The sequence below is a fragment of the Cimex lectularius genome, unplaced genomic scaffold (assembly GCF_000648675.2).
Source record: "Cimex lectularius strain Harlan isolate CLEC.00 unplaced genomic scaffold, Clec_2.1 scaffold27, whole genome shotgun sequence".
Taxonomy (NCBI): Eukaryota; Metazoa; Arthropoda; class Insecta; order Hemiptera; family Cimicidae; genus Cimex; species Cimex lectularius.
Window position 1 is genome coordinate 1725477 of NW_019392670.1, and position 19812 is coordinate 1745288.

At 30.2% G+C, this 19812-nt stretch overlaps 2 protein-coding genes across 9 annotated transcripts in view; one reads left to right on the plus strand and one right to left on the minus strand.

Annotated features, from left to right (window-relative positions):
- The window catches only part of LOC106667184 (ubiquitin recognition factor in ER-associated degradation protein 1-like), a 32204-nt gene extending 24291 nt beyond the window's left edge, over positions 1-7913 (plus strand). For 2 of the 8 annotated variants that reach the window (XM_024225273.1, XM_014394953.2), the window contains 9 exons: positions 223-925; positions 1016-1147; positions 2077-2199; positions 5317-5425; positions 5555-5709; positions 5780-6052; positions 6774-6898; positions 7567-7699; positions 7755-7913. In XM_024225273.1, coding sequence (XP_024081041.1) covers positions 2110-2199; positions 5317-5425; positions 5555-5709; positions 5780-6052; positions 6774-6898; positions 7567-7699; positions 7755-7826 — 957 coding nt within the window. In that variant the 5' untranslated portion in view covers positions 223-925; positions 1016-1147; positions 2077-2109 and the 3' untranslated portion in view covers positions 7827-7913. The other 6 variants (XM_014394958.1, XM_014394959.2, XM_014394954.2 and 3 more) reach the window with 5 other exon arrangements.
- A 3502-nt stretch (positions 7914-11415) lies between these two features.
- LOC106667248 (pentatricopeptide repeat-containing protein 2, mitochondrial-like) lies at positions 11416-19715 on the minus strand. Its single transcript, XM_014395091.2, has 8 exons — positions 19407-19715; positions 16104-16329; positions 15906-16008; positions 13357-13551; positions 13100-13288; positions 12859-12969; positions 12619-12726; positions 11416-11668 (listed from the first exon to the last, which is right to left on the minus strand). Exons 1-8 carry the CDS (start codon positions 19483-19485, stop codon positions 11519-11521), a joined length of 1161 nt encoding a protein of 386 aa, XP_014250577.1. The 5' UTR covers positions 19486-19715; the 3' UTR covers positions 11416-11518.
- Between the last annotated feature and the right edge of the window lie 97 nt (positions 19716-19812).

Consider the following 19812-nt stretch of genomic DNA (forward strand, 5'->3'; position numbering starts at 1 on the left):
TATATTATATATACATAATTTATAGCATATTATTGTTGATGTACAGTAACAATTGAAAACTAAAGAATTAAAAACAGCAAACCAAAATTTTTAATTACAAGATTGCATTAAGATTTAAAAGTATATATTGAAATATACATCTATTGAAATCTTAATGACTTTTGATACATAAATCTCTTTTGCAATATGTTGAAAATTTAAAATTATATTTGGTTTTTTCAGATAATTTTGGATTAAACTCATTAATGCATGCTGAAAGGACAAGGTCATCTCCTGCCTAATAAAGATATATACTTTCATATAAATAGCACAAGAGATATAAAAAACAGTACAATTTACTGGTGAGATCAGAGATAATGTTCAGTGATAAGCCGTGTTGATTTATTTAAGTTGTTTATGTGCGATTTTACAAGACAAAAGCTACTTTGTAATAGTATTATAATCAAATGATAATGAATAACTTTTTTTATATGTAAGAGCGAATAAATCATAATAGACAATGAAACCTGAAATGCACAAATGTCTCAACATTTAATTTTTGATGTTTACTATAATAAATATATTAAACAGATTTCATCCTTTCCTTTTCCTTAAAATGAAGGCAAATTAAAAAAAAAATTCTACTGTCATAACAATGCTTATTTTTACTGCATATCTCTAATCTTCACTAGTATCTTTCAATAATAATAATAATAAATAAACATAATTGAAAAAAGTTAGTTAATAGAAAATTAAACGGTAATAAGCAGAAGGTGGAAAAATACCTATTGCTGAGGCCATTAATTTATTGAAAACGTGACTTCTCTTAATTTCATTTACAATTAACTTAAAAAATTTATTTTCCACTTATTGTTCATGTGAATTAACATATTATAGAAACGTTGCTTGTTATACTACTATCATTGATTATTACTTTCAATTATTGGTAGGTTTTCAGGTATTAAATGTTTTACAATAACTTTACAAGAGCAGTTATTTGCCAAACTGATATCTACTACCACAGTTCAACTTTTAGCTGACAAGACTATTTTGGTGGATTGAATATACTGTTCACGGATGTACTAGTCCTGGAATCTTTTTACACTGAGAATTTCATAATCAATTGTAACTTTTGTATTAATTTAAAAGGTGGTTTATCTACAATTTGGTAAGCATTAATTTAAATTTATTTAACATTTAACATTCATCACCATACTGTTAAAATTATATTTGATCGAAACAAACATTTCTTATTTTGAATTGTGATTAATTTAGTTTATTTTCTTCTTAACTAGCATGGGCTAATCATTTTTGTGTAGGAATTATTTTATAAAATTAAATCTAATAATTATTGTCGTTCATTTAGTGTATTTGTATTTTGAAAAAAGTCAAGCGACATTAATAAGAGATTTCAATTAATATGGTCAATTATGACTGTTTAACATATATGGATTAATTAATAAAGGAGCTTGATCTTCAATATTTGAAGATGACGTTACTATTCCTCAACAAAAGCCGGCACTTTGTTATGGTACAAAAGTCATTTTTACAGACCATCTAGCTAAAACAAATATTCATTCAATTGTTTTAACAAAGTTTTCTTCCAGGCTTTTTTTAGTGTGTTAATTTATTTAAATTGGTTTGACTATTTTGAAAATATGATTTGCGAAAACAACCTATAAAATATTTTCAAATTTAATTATATTTAGAGAAGAAATTTTGAAGTATGTAAAATATGTTGAATAAGAGGACCTTTTTAAATTCAGTGTTAAACATTCCAAATTTAAAAAAAAAAATTAATTTCCACATAGAGAAAATGGAGATAATAGTTTGTGCTCTCAACAGTGAACTAATTCGCATACTTACGGCAGAGTCCTTAACATTATTAATATAAAATTTTAGTCACTTTAACATATTTTTGCAAGGCTTGTTGTGTTCAGTACTTTTGCAACTAAATTAAATATATCATAATGATTCAAATTATAATTCTACAGTTGTCTGTTTATATAACTACTAAATATTTTATTTATTTTTATAGAAACCTTTGTTATTTGTTAGTTTTACATGGTTTACGTACTAATAAAAAATGTTTTGTAGTAAAGAAGAGGTGAAATTATTCATTCTATTAAAATGGATTTTGTACCTATCTGGCTGCCGTTTGATTATTTACTCTCCATCATTTGCGGCTTCATTGTAGTACACCTATTTATGATTTATGGAGTGAGTACAATATAACACCATTACCACTCAGTATTAATTATTTAGGTTCACCTTTACAACTACAAATGTAAAACTAACATCAATGAATAATATATTTGAATAAATTTGGGGACCGCGTTAGCCGAATGATTAAGGCATCAGACTCTCGGCTCGTAAACCCTGTGGTCGTGGGTTCGATTCTCACCATTGTCCCTGGAATTTGTGATCCCACAACTATATAGTACAGGATATGTAAAACATAAGGCCATTAAAAAATACATATATGTACCATTTCACATAAAATATAATAATTTTTGTAATTATTTAACAATTTGTCATATTTAATGATAGTTAACAAATTATTAAACAACCGGTCACTAAAAAAACGCATTTTTTAAAAATTATTTAAATTGTTATCATCTTCATTGTGATAACTACACTGATGGACAAAATAAATGTACCACCCTTAAATTTGAATGTATTTAAGTTTATTCATATTTTGCATACTAAAAATAGGATTGGTGTAAAAATAAGGGACAGAAGTTGAGATTAGATCATCCTCACCCATTTGAGGAGATGGTGCCTACAGGGAGTGAGTAAGCACGGCACCTGACGTAAAGGTTGTCAGGTGGATATGAGAGTAGGTTTTTGGGTCCCTTGTTTTGATTTTTTAGGAAAACGGAGGTGTTTCCCATCTACAAATACTGTATGTAATTAAGTAGCTAAGAACCTGAGGAACCATCCCATATTTTATTCGTGTAATCTCATTTTGTAAAGTTGAACTTAAATATTTATAATACAATATAGCTTTCTTTAATTAAATTTATGAACCTCGAACCAAAAATATAATATACAAAACCTGAGATAAAAATTAGCAAAGTTTGTCCGCTCTGGCTCTCTGCTCCTCAATTATTGTGTAGCCATACAGTGTGTATATATGCATTTTGGTTGTGCGAATGAGTGAAAGGGGGCCGATGGTGGAATATCAAGTATCCCATCTGCCCTCACAGTAAATTGGGGCTGATATGACCCCATGGTTGGTAGTTTGCCATAAAAAATAAAATAAAAATAGTATTTTTTATTTAATATGTTACTGTATAATTGCATACCTTGTTTTTTACCTAGTATATACAAAGTATGTATAAAAAAAGATTTTAGTAGTGGTTAATAAAGGTGTAAGAGAATGTTTGCATATATATATATAAATACATATTGGTTAATTGTAGCAATAGTATCATGAAGCTTCTCAAAATGTCATTTCGATAGTGTTATAACTAACAATGAAGACAGTGAATTTATTTTTAGGGGGGAGGGCGGTAGTCGAGTGGTCTGCGTGATCGTGGGTTCGATTCCCACTGTCGCCCCTGGTCCTTTTTCTCGTGCAACTGTTCCCCCCCCCCAACAAAAAAATATATGCATTGCATATTACCAGTATATATCATGTTCCTTGGCTCATATGCAAAGGTCACAAGGTTATTAAAAAAAGGAGTCATTTTTAGAACGTTTTAGTTTAGTGATCCTTATTAACTATTTTTTTTTTCCAATTAAATCAAGTGGCTCGCAAAGAGTTCATAAAAGAATATATACTCTCTTCTGACTATTTATTATTATTAATTTTATATAATAATTGTTACAATTTTCTATGGTTCCTGTCGAACAATCATTTAGAAATGTATTTTGTTGTAAAGTGTGATTGTCCAGTCGGTGTTGAATATTTGAGCAGTTTGCACTAGGATCATTCTAAATTGCCTATTCTCACTGTATAGCTTGGTCAGATTTGGCTGAAATTCTGTTATGTAAGTAAAACGCTGGAATACTACATTGAATATGGCAAAATTCTATCATTGATGTACTGTGTCTGGCCTGAACCTTTGTAAGCAGATAGTACAGATGGTCTGGGAGAGTTGGGGATGTTCAGTTTGTGAATAAATGTATTTTGAGCATTGAATAAAAAGTTTATAACCTTTTTTTATTTTAATCAGTTATAAAATTGTTTCAAAGCAGAAAGTTATTTTCTCTCAAAACAACAGATATAATTAATATGCATTCGATCACGTTTATCGTCTGTTAACATTTTTGAACTTTTATGATGTATAAACAATAGATCTTAATAAACTACAGCATTTGAAGTGAAATATGCATTATCATTGTCTCATATTATTTGTAGCGATTTGATGAACTAAATATTTTGTTGTTGGATGTGGTGAATACAATAGGAATAATGATAATGATATGATGATGGTTTCCTTGAATAAACTATATATAGGACTTTGAATAAAATTGAAATATTTGTTATAATACAATGATAGTAATTAAGGAAATAAAATTGCTTTGAAAACATTTTCAACTATTTGTCCAAGAACATTGTCCTGCGATCAGTACTATTGCAATAATAATGGTTTGATGACATTACGGTGTCCAGTGTCACACCAATTGTAAAATTATTAATCCAATTTTTTTATTACTCCTAACAATTCTCCTGTCTGCCAGTGTTTGTTGTTGTGCAGCAATGTAATAATCAAATAATTTTATTGAATAAGTATTTATAAATTGTAAATTAAAGTCACTTTAATACTTACAACTAAAGATGTTTAAATCAAGTAACTTTTTTTAAATATTTATGTGCAAAATTTTCATTACTTGGATTAGCATCTTCTATTTTGTAATGATACAGAAAAAGTTTAATCATCAAGGAAGATTGTTTTACAAAGATTAAGTATAAGACAGGAGATAAATTGTCACTGTTGGTCGTCACATTTCTTTTGTTTATAATTTGGAATCTCTGGTTTCTCCTTAGAGTACAGTACCCACAGGAAATTAACATAAAATTATTTCTAATGTTATTATACACAATATAATTAACCGATCATTTGATTTAGAAAGATTGACAATACAAGTTCTAACTTGGCCTCATAAAAAGAAGTTTCATTCAATTTTTGCTAGTGCATACTTCAAAAATTAAAACATTTACACAAATTTAAACATATTTTCCCTTGCACTATTATCCTATTGCTACTTGCTAATAATTACTGATCAACACATTAAAATAATATATTACTCATACTATAGCATTTTATTAATATTAATGTGTAGTAAAAAATTGATTTCTTTTGCAAAGTGTCGTTAATTTATTTTTAGTTTGGATTTACCGCTTTTCTTCCCCGACCTTTCAACATGCAGTACTTGTGCTACTCTGTTGCAATGATACCAGGAAATGAAAGAGATGATGTTGAACGAGGAGGAAAAAGTGAGTACATATACATTTTTATATAAAGAATCTTTTGTTGCTTAAATTAAAAAATTCTTCTTTAAGTAACATATTCTTTAGATTATATAAATCTAAATTGATTTTTAATAAAAGTGTTTCTTGTTGTAGTCATAATGCCACCTTCTGCCCTTGATCACCTTACCAGACTGAATATTAGTTATCCAATGTTGTTCCGGTTGACAAATAACAAAGAAAACAGAACAACACATTGTGGTGTCCTTGAATTTATAGCAGACGAGGGTAAAGTGTATTTACCCAATTGGGTATGTACTCTGTATTAAATATTGTTATAATTTTATCCATTATTTACTTACTATTTTGAGGTTGTTTTAGATGATGCATAACTTACTGCTAGATGAGGGTGATATAATAAAAATTGAGAGCATTGCATTGCCAGTAGCAACATTTTCAAGATTTCAACCGATGTCCTCAGAATTTTTAGATATATCAAATCCCAAAGCAGTTCTTGAAAATTGCCTTCGAAGTTTTGCATGTCTAACTGCTGGTGATACCATTAATATTAAGTACAACCAAAAGGATTATGAATTGTCAGTTCTTGAGACTCAACCAGGGAATGCAGTGAGCATAATTGAGTGTGATATGAATGTAAGTATAAACTTTTTTTTATGTTACATCTTTATTTTTTTATTTTTTGTAATATTTTATGGTCATAGTTTCATTTGTTTTCAAATTTATGAACACAAATTTATTATATGTTTGATAATCACATTTAATGAGAAAATTATGTACTATTTTCACTAATTTCGTGGTCCGCTTGACCAATTAATACATTACAATTAATTAAGGTTTTTAGTTGAGATGAAAAAAAGCTAATGGCACAAGAGGGATTCGAACCCACGACCTTCGGCTAGATACGCTGCTGCTCTACCACCTGAGCTATCATGACCTCGATCCACTCGGACATCAACTCCCCATCTAAACCCCTCTTTTGCCGTTCGAATCCCTCTCGTGCCATTAGCTTTTTTTTCATCTCAACTAAAAACCTTAATTAATTGTAATTATGTACTATGTTGAGTCCGTGCATGAAAGTCATCTTATATTTCACGTTTGTTTAGTTGCTATTACATTTCCAGTAAAATATTTTTGTTGTTTCTGTATTCTTTTACAAAAATTGTTCTTCTTCTTTGAGTGAACAACTTACTAAACTACTAATGTAAATAAGGTTACAGATTATAATAAATATATTTTAAAGAAATGTTCAAAGGATTCAGACCTTCCAGCAAAAAAAAAAAACCAGCTGTGTTTATAATGCACAAATTGTTAAATATTATATTTTTATTATACATTGTTATCATTTTAATATAAGGTTGAGTTTGCTGCTCCTGTTGGTTACCAAGAACCGGAATCATCAAAAGAGGTTTCACAACAAGAATCCGAAAATTTAATGGTAGATCAAACTGGATTTGTTATGTTCGGAGGCACTGGCTACAGGTCAGTTTATTTTTTCTTCATTTTGTATTTTAATGTGCTTCTAACCTAAAATAAAGCCCCTCTGTGTATATGAGAACTAAAACTACTATAACTAGAGCCCAATTTATATGCAATAAAAATGCTCAGAAATGTCTATAATAAGCCTCAAATATATAAATACATATGTGATGTGAAAAAATGAATTTATACAATGCTAGAAATTCAATTTTTCACATCCTACATGTATTTGTATAATTTAAACAATGTTTATAAATCCCAGGCTCTGAAGATGATCTCAATAAAGATCGAAACGTTGGCAAGATAAAGAAAATGTTTTTATTTCTTTCCGAAAACACTGTCACCCTGAGTTTCAAATAACCTTGTAGTTGGGAAAAAAATGTTTCAAGTTATTATGTTATTAAAAAACTGGTTTACTGCATATTATTGCATATTTTCACATAGTAATACTGCACATTGTTGCATATTTCACGGCTTTCAACTGCCTATTTTGGCAATCTTTACTGCATAAAAATCCGGTCTCTGGTTATTACTAATAAAAATGACTATTTTGATCTCCCTTGCTTATTTTTCATTTAAACAATTGAAAAAATAATTCCCATAATATATTGTGAAGAATAAAATCTTAAACTTGCAAAATGTAAAGAAACTTTATTGGAATTAATGTTTAGATTGGATGGAAAAGACAAAAGATCAGATAATGGAGGTACAGCTAAGATACCGGCCAAAGTGGGAATTCCTGATTATGATTGGAAGTTTGGAACTTTAACTTTTATTCGGAATGTAAAAGCTCTTCCTAAAGAGGTAATGTATTAATCAACTATGTCAGCAAAATTACTAAAGAAATATATGTTTTTAGGTAAAAAAGGATGAAACCAAATTCCTGCCATTTTCAGGAAAAGGGACGACCCTAAGTAAACCCAAATCATGAACTTTTCAACAGTTTATTTAAATATTGTTCTCGTTCAACTCGTCCTAAATGTTTTCCTTGGTTAAATAAAAAAATTGAATTGTTAAATTTTATAATATATATTTTATAGCGAATGGATACAAAGTATTCAATTTTAGTAGGTAGGTACTATTGAAATTATGAAACACTGCCTATTTAGTTACCATTACTTTGACTGATTTAGAATTAATAACAATCAAAATATTGTTCGAATTTAATTTAAAAAGGTTTTAATAATTATATGAAGAATCATATTTCTTAAATACTTATATATTTTTTGGTTATTTCATAAAAAAAAACCTTCATTCTTCAAATAAATGGAAAACATGAAGAATGTGTAGTGCATGATTTTTTTTTAATAATTAGAAAAGCAATAGAGAAAAAAAATTCTACCACTTTAATTCCTTTAATAATAGATAATATCCTTAATAACACTATTTACTCAGTAGCCAAACACAGTTGTAAATGAGCCTTATGCTATTTTATTTTCTCCATTTGTACTGGTTGATTGATTTCAAAACATACATAACCTGGTTGTACAACTGGTGACATTTTAAGGATAATTTCATTATTTTTCATGATAGTGATCTCTAGTAAAACTACTCATTTTGCCTGGTATCAAATATGTTTAATTTGTATCAATTAATTAATTAAAATGTAATTTCTTTTTGAGAACGAAAGGCGAGAGATTAAGTTCTCATGATTATCATTATACAATAGGCCGCAAAAGTGGTTCATTTGTGGTAGATTTTAGTATTTTTTTAAAATTCATACACAGTTATAAAATAAGAATCTAATAAAAAGACATTTATTATAAAAATGAATATATTTTAAAAGACACATTTTTTATATTTTTTTCTTGCAAACAGATACTTGAAATAAAAAGTCATAATTGTATATAAACTGCAAAGTATAATGTTCTTATGGAATTAATGTAACTACTGAAGCACTTCTTGGAAAAGATAGTTCTACTCGCAGAAGTTTTAAGCAGGTACCCAGATTTTGAGTATAAAATACTCATCATTAGGCAGAAGATACAAACACGTCTCACGTGAATTATAGAAAAATCTCGTATGTACTGAAGTGTTTCAAGTTATGTTCATTAAACATATTGTTATAATTAAATTATATAGGTTTAGTGGTTGTAATTGACCATATTAATTATTTCAATTAATTATTCTTTTTATCTAAGGTCTTGGTTGAGATGAAATAATTGTTGTTATAATTAAAGCTTTTCTTTTAACATGGAATGTTCCAATATAGTTCCTTGTTTTATTATTTATTTTTATTTTAGTCAAATGTCATGGTCGTACCTACCAGAAAAAAATAAATTATTAAATGTTATTTGAGTGTGTATATAGTCAAATAAGAAATTAATCAAAATGTAAATGATCCCTTTTAAGATCAGGATAATTATTTATTTTTGGAATGTATATTTGAACTTTTATATGTGTTGATTAAAATTGTACAGTATAATAATTTGTTATGAAATAACTTATTTATTTTTTTAATTTTTACATGTTTTACTTTCATTAATTAAAAAAATACATATACATGCCCAAACTGTGATTTTTCATAAATAAATATGATGTGTAAATTTTCATATATATTTTTTCCTTTTCCACTTGAGATATAAAATCAATTAACCCTATCAGCTCAATAGGCGTCACTTGGCGCTCGGTAGTGCAAGTCCAAGAACCCGATGGCTGCCAGCTGGTGTTGGTCTTGTTTATTTTCGTTTGGTCGTGGTGGGTCCAGATTTTTATGAATTCTCTACGGTTGGTTCACTTAGGTCTATTTAATGCCTTCTTTCAACCTATGTTTATCGTTTTCGGATCCACTCACCACTGGCTTCATTTTAGTGAGGAATTCAACAAGTGACCCTCACTTCACAGATTGTTAAAAATAAGGTAAGTTTTATATTTAAAAAAAACAAAACTAAATTTTCTCATAATACTTATTTCTTCATTATTCCCACTAAAAACACCCAAATAACTTTAAAATTTAGTTCAAAATAATTGAAAAATCATCTTTTTGCTATTTCTATTACGTATTTTATTCTAAATTGAGTTGCGCTTTTTTAAAGTTTATCTTTGGAATAAACAATTATTGCCATAATTTTCATTTATGACAAATCACACATTCATAATTATGTATGTATGTAAAAAATAATAACAGCATAGTAAATACTTTTTCAAATACAGTGTTTGATTTTGTTTATGTAAGTTGTAGGTTTTAAACTTTTAACTACTTAAAATGTCTTACCTAATTTGATTAGAAAGTAGGTTTTATCATTTTATTTTTCTTCTTGATGTCTGCTTTTTTTTAGAAAAAAGACTTCATGGAGCAAAAAAAATTAAAATGGTATAAGATTTGAAAAGTATGACCAATGAAGGAATTCGTGCTATGTGAATCTGACGATGATTTTGAACTCATTAGTTTGTTTCATAAAGATGATGGCATGCAAGATGATGCTCATAAGACTAAAACTATTGTAACAGTTAATTTCATTTTTCTTCAATTAATAAGTTTCATACGTTGAAAAATATGTACTATTTTTTGACATTTTTGTGAAATTGTATATAGGTAGCGTTGTATGTGTACATAATATAATTATTTCATTAATTTTATACTTTTACTTTATAATATATAAATTTTGTGTAATGTAATTGTTTTTCTTTAATAATAATCTTGTTTTATTATGTTGCATTTATTATTTTATTGATTTTTTGTTCACTGCGTGTTGTTTTATAATATAAGTTTTATTAGGATGGTCGTATGCATAATCATTAATTTAATCTGTTAAGTTGTTTGTATTATTTTTAATTGCCTATATAAAATTTTTGTTGTGTAAATATTTCATTATTTAAGCGCTAAATAATTTTTTTTCACAATTTTGCATTTTGTCATTTTTCCATAGGTGGTTGATGGACTCAGATTTTGCTCCCGTGTTGAATGGGTAAAATAAATACACAGGGCCTTCTTAGCTTAGGATGTTTCCTTGCAGAACTCCAGCCCTAATAGGGAAAATCCCCTTGCATACCTGGAATGATCTGTTAAAATGGTTAACAAAAAAAAAAAAAATTAAAATAAATCAAATGTTTCCTTACATTTTCATATTACACATTTCAATTATGTGTAAACAAGCTTATTTGAAAGCCTCATTTAAAAACAAAGGCTTTCAAGTTCGGACTAATCTGATTTAAAAAGTTATCAGTCTGTAACACTACATATTTCTGGAAGTCAAGTTCTTACCGTCAGAGGAAAATTGTATGAAAATTTTGAAAAGTATGTAGTAAGACATCTGTCATGAAATGATAACTTTATTCAATTGTGTAACTCCATGTAAATGAACGTTTATTTCTTAAGTTTGATCACCCCCTCATCCATGTTGTTATTCTCACTGCACGATTCAACAAACACAATCCTAGGTTACATTAACTTTGGGCAAAGAATTGAAAAGTGATAATTGTCGCGTGATATAAGCTAATCAGGGGTGACAAACATTCAATGTCTTACACACTATACAACGCTTTACAATTATTTACAAGTCCTGGCACAATAACACGAATAAAGGAAATTTTCATTTTATTATTAAATTCTACATTTTAATGGACTAAATACATATTTGGGAAGAAGTATTAACACTACAAGTTATACAAAATGTGTTACATTCATGCCATATCTTTTAGTCCAGGTCTCTGTGTTTGCTTGTTCGGATAATTGGAGTAATTTGGCTGGCGGCCAAATTTCGGGATTTCTTGTTGAAGTTTCCATGGCTTTGGAGATCCTGAAATTTCCGCCCACAATTGTTTTGACAGTGGCTAAAGTACAAAAACAAATTAATTTAGTTATTAGAATTATTGAGAAACATGCTGGTTCAGTAAATATTAATGTATTATACTGTATAAGAAGAATTTTCTAATTATTAACCCTCAACACCACGTTGTATCTCTAAAGACACACGCACAAATGTACAAATTAATACCAAAAGAAACAGAAAAAAGTCAATTTCTATTGGTTTTCCATTTCTTATTGTACAAAATGTCCCTTCAGCCCAATGTAACTTTTTGAATTTTTTTTTTTTTTTTGTATTGTCGCTTTAAAGCAGAGCAAAGTTGCCAGAATGTAGGTGGTTTATTATTTTTTTAAATTTATATGATAATGATTAACACAACAAAAAGGGCCCTAATATGATACATAGAAGGATCGAAGATAAAACAGTAAGTGAGAGATGAAAGGACCTAACTACACCCTAGAGAAGCCCCTTGGACTAACCCCAACATTTTCCAAGTTGAGGTCCATGCAATATAACTCTGTGCACACGGGATAAAGAAAAATATTAAAGGTGCAAAGATTTACATACTCTCAGGCAGTCAGGCAGCTATAAAGGCACTAAATGTGTACTCTTTCAAAGCCAAACTTGTCTGGGAGTGCCTAAATTGCCTATGGCTTTGTGTTAAAAACCAATTTTAAAAATTATGTACATTATTTAAAACATATATTTTTGGCAAGAATGCCCAAACACTTGCCTTAATTTTTTCAACCTAGTATTACAAAAAAAAGTTTCATGGAAATCAGTGTTCCCATTAGACTCCCCCTGTAAGTCACAAATTCTGACCATAAACACAATATGCTCTGTGTAATGTTATTACTATAAAATTACTTATGATGAGGAGAAAAATTGGCCATAACAACCTGCATAGTTCAGGTGAATAAACAAATTATGAATGTGGCATCTAATATGATGATAAAACAATTTTGATTGACTTACTTCTTCTGAAATATGTCCTAAATAGTGCAGCTGCTTAATAATCCGATCGAATTCTTCCTTTAGGACTGGATTGTTTAACATTTCAATGGCCTCTGCCACTTTTCTAACCTAAAAAAACAATAAATAAAACTTACAATAGTACTATGAAGTGATAAGTAGTAAACATCATGTTGCCTATTGATAATTAATAAATCTCTGTTGCCTATAGTAATTTTCAAATGAAATGAAGTTATTACTCACTGTTTCTTTATCAAATGTGTGTTTTATAGAGCTTGTTCCATCAAATTCCAACACAGCTCTTAAAATGCTAAGTGTGTCTTCGGGCCTTCCAAGTGCTGCCAAAGCTGACATCTCCATATGAAAAAAGGAAATTTGTTGTAAAATTAATTTTTTTCACATGGAACTTTTTAATTATAAAAAAAATTCTCAGTCTTTAAATGTTAATCACATGAGGATTACTTTTTTTTTAATCATGTATTACCTTAAGGTTACGAATTGTCACATAGGACTGTTTTTTCATACTCGTCAATATTTCTAAAGCGATGTGGGGTGCATTTTGTTCAATGGCCAATGCTGCGGCAAAAGTACCAGCCCTTCTCATGGGAATATGACCACACTTGTTTAAATCATTATACAGAGTTTTCATGTATTCAAACGATTCTGTAGTGTTCTAAAATCATTCATTAAAAAAAGTTTAAACAAGAAGATAAAATAGTAGATTATAACAATGACACAGACCAATTTATAACATGCAGCAAGAACAAGTACAACAGCATTTTTCGGATACTTTGAACCTTGCAATTGTTTAAATTTGATCATATCAAACACTTCAATGACTTCCTTATCCATATCGTTGACCAAAAGCAAGTCCATCAATATTTGAAAAGTCACTAACTGATCGAAAAACCCTTCCAATTCAGGATCTTTGAACATCTGAAACAATTGAATCAATAGATTAGTCGCAGTTTATACAATTTAATTTATCAGGACTACCCCCTTTTTACAAAATCAATCGAGTTTTTTAATTTTTCCTAAAAATGACCTATTTTTATTAATTTGATACTATTCATGTAAAATATATGTTATATATCCCGATGCATTACAATTTTTTAAATCAGTATTTTTACCAAAAAAATAAATTCTAACTAAATTAGATAGAGATATTAATATATAACATTTCAATATTAATGCTGTAATGCATAAATTAATTAAATTTTATAATTAATAAGCTAGATAAAGGTATTACTATATAACATTTCAATGTTTATACTAACACATCAAACTAATTAAATTTTTATAATTAATAAACTAGATATAGATATTAATATGTAACATTTCAATATTTATGCTCAATGCATAAATTAACTTTATATTTAATAAGCTAGATATTAACAAATTAAGAATTAGTTAGTGTATACATTTTTCTTAGGGGTTTCTTTTAGAATGTAGGTAGTAATCAAAGATGGAAAATTCTGTGTGCCATAATCGTGAATTTATTCCTTAAAATTAATTGTATTTTTTAATTTTTCTATTTCATTCTAGGGAGCATGGACTTCTGGACTAAGCATTTTATTCTGGATGGCTTGTAGCTTTTTGAAGTTAACTGCAGAGGCTCCTCCCCACAATTTGGTTAACATCAATCTCTAGGTTAACTTTCTACACATAGTCTTTGGCAAGAACACAACAACGTATCAAACCATGACTGTGTCAAGCATATCCACCCCCTGCTCGTTTCACTCACTTTTTTTTTCATTGCCCACTCATCCCCATGTGAAAAACTAGCAGGTGCTGGCTGCTGTGGGACAACCCAGGTACCACCATATGTTTTTAAATAAGTCAAAAAGAGCAACTTCAAATAAATAAACTCAAAAACTTCCTCGCCTCTCGACTTTTGGCAAGCTCGCTAGAAAAAATAACTTTACACTACTCCAAAGCTTTGTCGAATACAATATTTTCTATGCGTTTTTCTTTTAATTTGCATTCTATTTTAATGCTCTTCTTTGTCATATACTTCGACAGGACTACATATAATGATTATTTGAAATCATGAGATGGGTCTGGTGTGATGGAGGTATAGAAAAACATTTTCTTTATTGTGTTCACATTTCGATCTTTATTGAGATCATCTTCAGGGCTTGTGATTTATAAACATTGTTTAAATATACAAATACATATAAGATATGAATATGAATTTATACAATGATGTACAGAATATATTTTTTTTAATGATTAGGTTTAATCCAAGTATTTGTATTCAGTCAAAGTGTGTTTTCTGTGAAGATGTGTTACTGTTGTGTGTCGTGTTGAGAGTGTTAGTGAATATTAAGGTTTTTTGTTTATATATGTTTGATTTTGAAGGAGTGGGGAAAGAAGTACGTATAATTATATACATATAATACATAATCCACGTGTAAATAGTGTTTTTTTTAATTTATAATAAAACCTATTTTCTCAAAACATTGTCTTTGGGACTTATTTATGGTAATAGCAAATGGATGGACTTGAAATTGCAACTGTTTCAAAACAAAGGGCATTTTGGTATCTCCTTGTGTGTCTAAATAGAATCGAGGGACGTGCACAATACCTTCCTTTTTATTCTCAGTTCATATTTCGCAGTGTCATATCTGTCCTATTAATTTTTCTTACTATTAAACGGGTCCTGTTATACAAACTGTCTCCTATGCATAAATTTCTCAATAGCATATATATATACGTTTTTAAATTCAACTGGTCTTAAACAGCTGTGTAGTAATATGTAAAAAACAGTCCTCGCAGAAAATCTTTCACAATTTTAATCTGAACAAACAACAAAGTAGCTAACTTCCAGATTAATTACTGATAGCAATTGTTTACATATTTCCAATTAGGATTAATTTGTAAAAAAAATGTTCATCTTTCCAACAATGTATGATATGATATGGTTTCTTAAAAGTTTAAACTGAGAAAATTGTAAGAGAAGTGAAAAAATCTATTAAAACGTGTCTGCCCTCCCCCTATCATTTTCTCTTTCTATACTATTAAAATCATACAGGTCCTTCTCTCTCTCCCACTTCAGCCAAAACCTTTTTAATATTATAAGGAGATGATGAATTGCCTCTACTGCCAAATAAATGTGTCTCAATCCCTTGCTCAAACAGATGCTTCTGTTAATGAATATGAATCAATTTATAAATACAGTATTAGAAAAGATAAACAGATAAATAATAGTAAAAGTAGTAAAGCACACTGATAACTTTCTAAAGATTGTTATATAAATATAATTTTTTAACTCAATTTCAAGAATTTACCTCGAGTGCAGCCACTGGCATATTCAGGTGGTAATACATCCTCATAATTACGGGTCCAAATACAAATGAGCCAAACCGCATTTCTCTATTTTGTTTTGCAAACCTGATATAAAAAGTAAAAAATAGTACAAACATGGACATAAAACACTGAATAAATTAAAATGTGCTGTGTAGAGGAAAATAAATTCCAATACTAACTTTTTTATCATCTGCTCAACTAAGCTGACTTCCTCATTTTCGACTAGATGAACCATATTTTTCAAATCTTCTGTAAATATGGTACTATTCGCATCTGTATTGGTATATTCTGTCATTTTGGTTTTAAATTTATCTTCGATCCCTCCGAACTGGGATTTTATTTTTTCCCTGGTGTCCTGGTATGCATCAAGTCCTATTGACCCGGCGCTGTACAGTGTCCTCCTGGCTGAAATAGGACAAACAATAAAATCAATTATGAAATAACAACTTTTTTTTTAATTTTCAAACAAATAACCAGGTTTGTAGGTTATCCTTCTAACTGAAATTGGCTGAACTCAGGCAAGCGTAGATTGGTAAATATAAAAAAGAAACAATACAGCAACCATCTGCCATTGCAAATAACACAAACATTACTATCAACCACTATTAAAAATAATCAAGTATTTTTATTTTATTTATACTTATTTTAAATGAAAGGGTATAGAGAGTCACAATAAATTTTCAACATTTTTTTCCAGTAACCTGCTCTAATGTATGTAGATTAAAAAAAAAAAGTGACACAAGAAGAAGAAGCAACAACGCATGTGATGAAAATAGCTGTTTGTCAGCCCCTAAACTATCCATAATATTAAAATGTGAGTAAATATCCAGTTTTAAGTAATTTTCAGCAGGATTGGTTTGGAAAAAATACAAATGAAAAACAGGAGTTTGTGGAATACATAAATGGCAAAAATGGGGAAAAATTGTATCCAGTATGCATACATGTATTATAATTAATTAATTATTAGTAACTAATTCATAAAATAAGAATTTTATGAATTGAATTTTCATTTTTTTAGTTTAATTATTTAAATGTGAGTAAATATTATTGTGTGCCAAAAAGTGAAATTTTTATTATATTTAATTTTTGAACATTGAAGGGGAATTTTAGTTTCAATTTTGATCAATGCCTATCTCAGCTGTCCAAGCATAAGTGTATTATGTCATAATATTAAAATGTGTACCATAAGTAGTAAAGATGTTTAAATACTGGGCAGGATAGACAGAGAAACTGTTGTGTATCAAAAGCATTGTCGATAGGTGGCCCTCAGAGGATCTGAGTGGTAGAAGAGGGGGGTCATCCTCACCCAATTAAGAATAGGATGTGCAAGTTGACACAGGGACAACTTTTGGGCCAAAGCCTGCATATGTGTCCAGCATGCTTGATGTGTCCCACCAAGTTGAAGGGTGTACTTCCTTGGCTCCATATAGAGAGCGTGTAGGAACACCACCTAATATGAGAACCATGCTTGAGCAAGGTAACAAGTCTCTAGGTCCCCTGTTCTGATTTTTGGAGGAAACAGGGCTGTTTTATGGTAACAGTACTTATAGTTTTGTGTCCCTAATGAGTGCTGAGTGAATGTATTTACCATTCACCATGTATTGGTGTAAATGTGTAGTGTGACAGGGACAATGGCAGAATACCGAGTACCCTCATAGGTTCTCAGATATAGGTGTAAAGGGTGATGGAGGATTTTAAGCACTCCACTACCCTGAGTGAATGGTATCTCAATAAGTAAGAATGTATTGGGTTGTCCGGAAAATAATGCAGGATTTTAAGTTTTCATTAAAAAAAATCTATATAAAATATTCTGTTTACGTTTACAGGATTACTCATTNTGATTAAAGAACATTGCTTTAAAGTAACTAGTTTCTTTTTTTTTGTTTAATACCAAAATCCTGCATTATTTTCCGGACAACCCAATATTTAAGCGCGAATAAAAGTGTGAAGGAATTGATCGTGTTGGTTGCTGAAATCACCTAGCTGTGTTGGTAGCCGTTAGTGGAGCCCAACCTAAGAGGCTGAAGAGACAAGATCGAGGTCTGACCCCGGACTCCCAAAACCTAGGGTTGGTGATTCTTGAAGCCTGCTGGTAATTTATTGTAAATTACAAAAAATGGAATTGCCAGTGGACTGCTAGAAGTGATAAGCTCAACTCTGAACATTTGTGTATATTCGTACATACATGTGTAAATTTTAGCTTTTATAAATCATTAATCAAATTCTGAAATAAACATTACTATTATTAAATTCACTAGTTTTCGTGGTCTGCTTGACCAATTAATATTTTTCAATTAGTTAAGATTTTTAGTTGAGATAAAAAAATCAGTGTCACGAGCGGGATTTGAACGCACAATCTTCGGCTAGCGCTGCTCTACCACTTGAGCTATTGGGACCTCAATCCATTCGGACACTAACTTCCTATCTCAGCCCCACCTTTTGAATTTTCCCTCCTTTTTGCCATTTTTAAAATGTCGTGTAATCTATTTGATTCTCGGCGACAAAGGAAATGGCCACAGAGAGCTTTTAGTTAAGGTATACTTCATTTTAACTTATTAAATTCATTAGTTTTCGTGGTCCGCTTGACTAATCAATATCTGGCAATGTATACAATTACAGTCGCTGGCTGGACTGTAATGAGTACAGGGTGGTTTTTGAACTCCTTTATAATTAATTCTATTTGTGTTAAATGTGGTTCTATTTTGGGTGAATATTGGCAGTATGTGTTTATGAGTTAGAATTATAGTGTACCAAGTTTTATGTGGGTACAATTTAAAAGGGTAGTTGATAAGTGGTCAAGGTAGAGGGCATCTATATTTTTATTTATGGTTATTACTCCTGCTGTAGGTTTCTCATTTGGATTTTGGGTACTCATAATTTTGTGCTGGCCATTTAAGTTTTTTACCATGTCCCGTGTCATACATCTCGCATATACGTGCTTAGTTTGAGGAGCAGCAAAGCACTGGAGGGAGCACTACCCTTGCCACCAAACTCCCGGAACTTAAACCCAATTAAGAATCTGTGAGACCACCTCGCCATGGGTCTTCAACTGCGCGACCTAGCACAGCTGGCCACTTGAGTCAGCATGGCGTACAAAGTACCTGCCAGAACCGACTCTCTGCTTGCACATCTTCAGCAGTTAGTGCTGCGAAACGTGGGTATTCTTGAATTTGACAGGGGTCACATTATGGCTAGACGGTGTATAAATCACTCAAAACGGCGAAGGAACTCCTCTCTCTCACACACACACACTCTGTTTCACTTACATTCTCTCTCCCTCTCTCTCTCTCCCTCTCTCTCTCTCTCTCTCTCTCTCTCTTAGGAAGCAAGATTTTAGAAAAATTACAGACCTCTTAACTACCACATAAATAATTTTATTCCACGAGTAAATAAAACGGACCTTTATGTATTCACCACGAATACCCTGCGCACTGCAGATGTTCTGAAACATCCTAGACAATATAAAATTTAAAATTATTTACCTCGTATTGTGCATTTCTCTAAAAAGTGTCTCTCAAAGAAAGCGGCGTGCGAAATCAAAGAATTACGCAAAGAAATCATTGCGGACGTTTGTTGGCAATTAAATTGTCAATGGACGAACACGAAGTGCGATTAAGATAACTGAAACACGCTTGTTATCCCTACCCGGTATAACCTGTATCTGTGTATCCTCCTTGGCAAAAGCTCGCACATTACACTCTACCAACTGTATTGTTATTAATTTCTTATTGTCATTTGTTTTTATTCATTTGTCTAATGTATATAGATAAATTATGTTCAACGCATCAACAATAAAAAATTCCCTCCTTTGAGGCCAATTATGAAAATTTTGGATTGGCTCACTAGTCACTATAGATGTCCAAAGCCGTTCTGGAATAATTACATTCG

Bases quoted from the DNA above. Each gene is read 5' to 3' on its own strand.
- LOC106667248 (XM_014395091.2), bottom strand. From the start codon at position 19,485: ATGATTTCTTTGCGTAATTCTTTGATTTCGCACGCCGCTTTCTTTGAG. The intron at 16,009-16,103 runs GTTAGTATTGGA...TTTTTATATCAG, and splicing joins GTTGAGCAGATGATAAAAAA to GTTTGCAAAACAAAATAGAG. The intron at 11,669-12,618 runs GTAAGTCAATCA...TTTGTACTTTAG, and splicing joins TAGGACATATTTCAGAAGAA to CCACTGTCAAAACAATTGTG.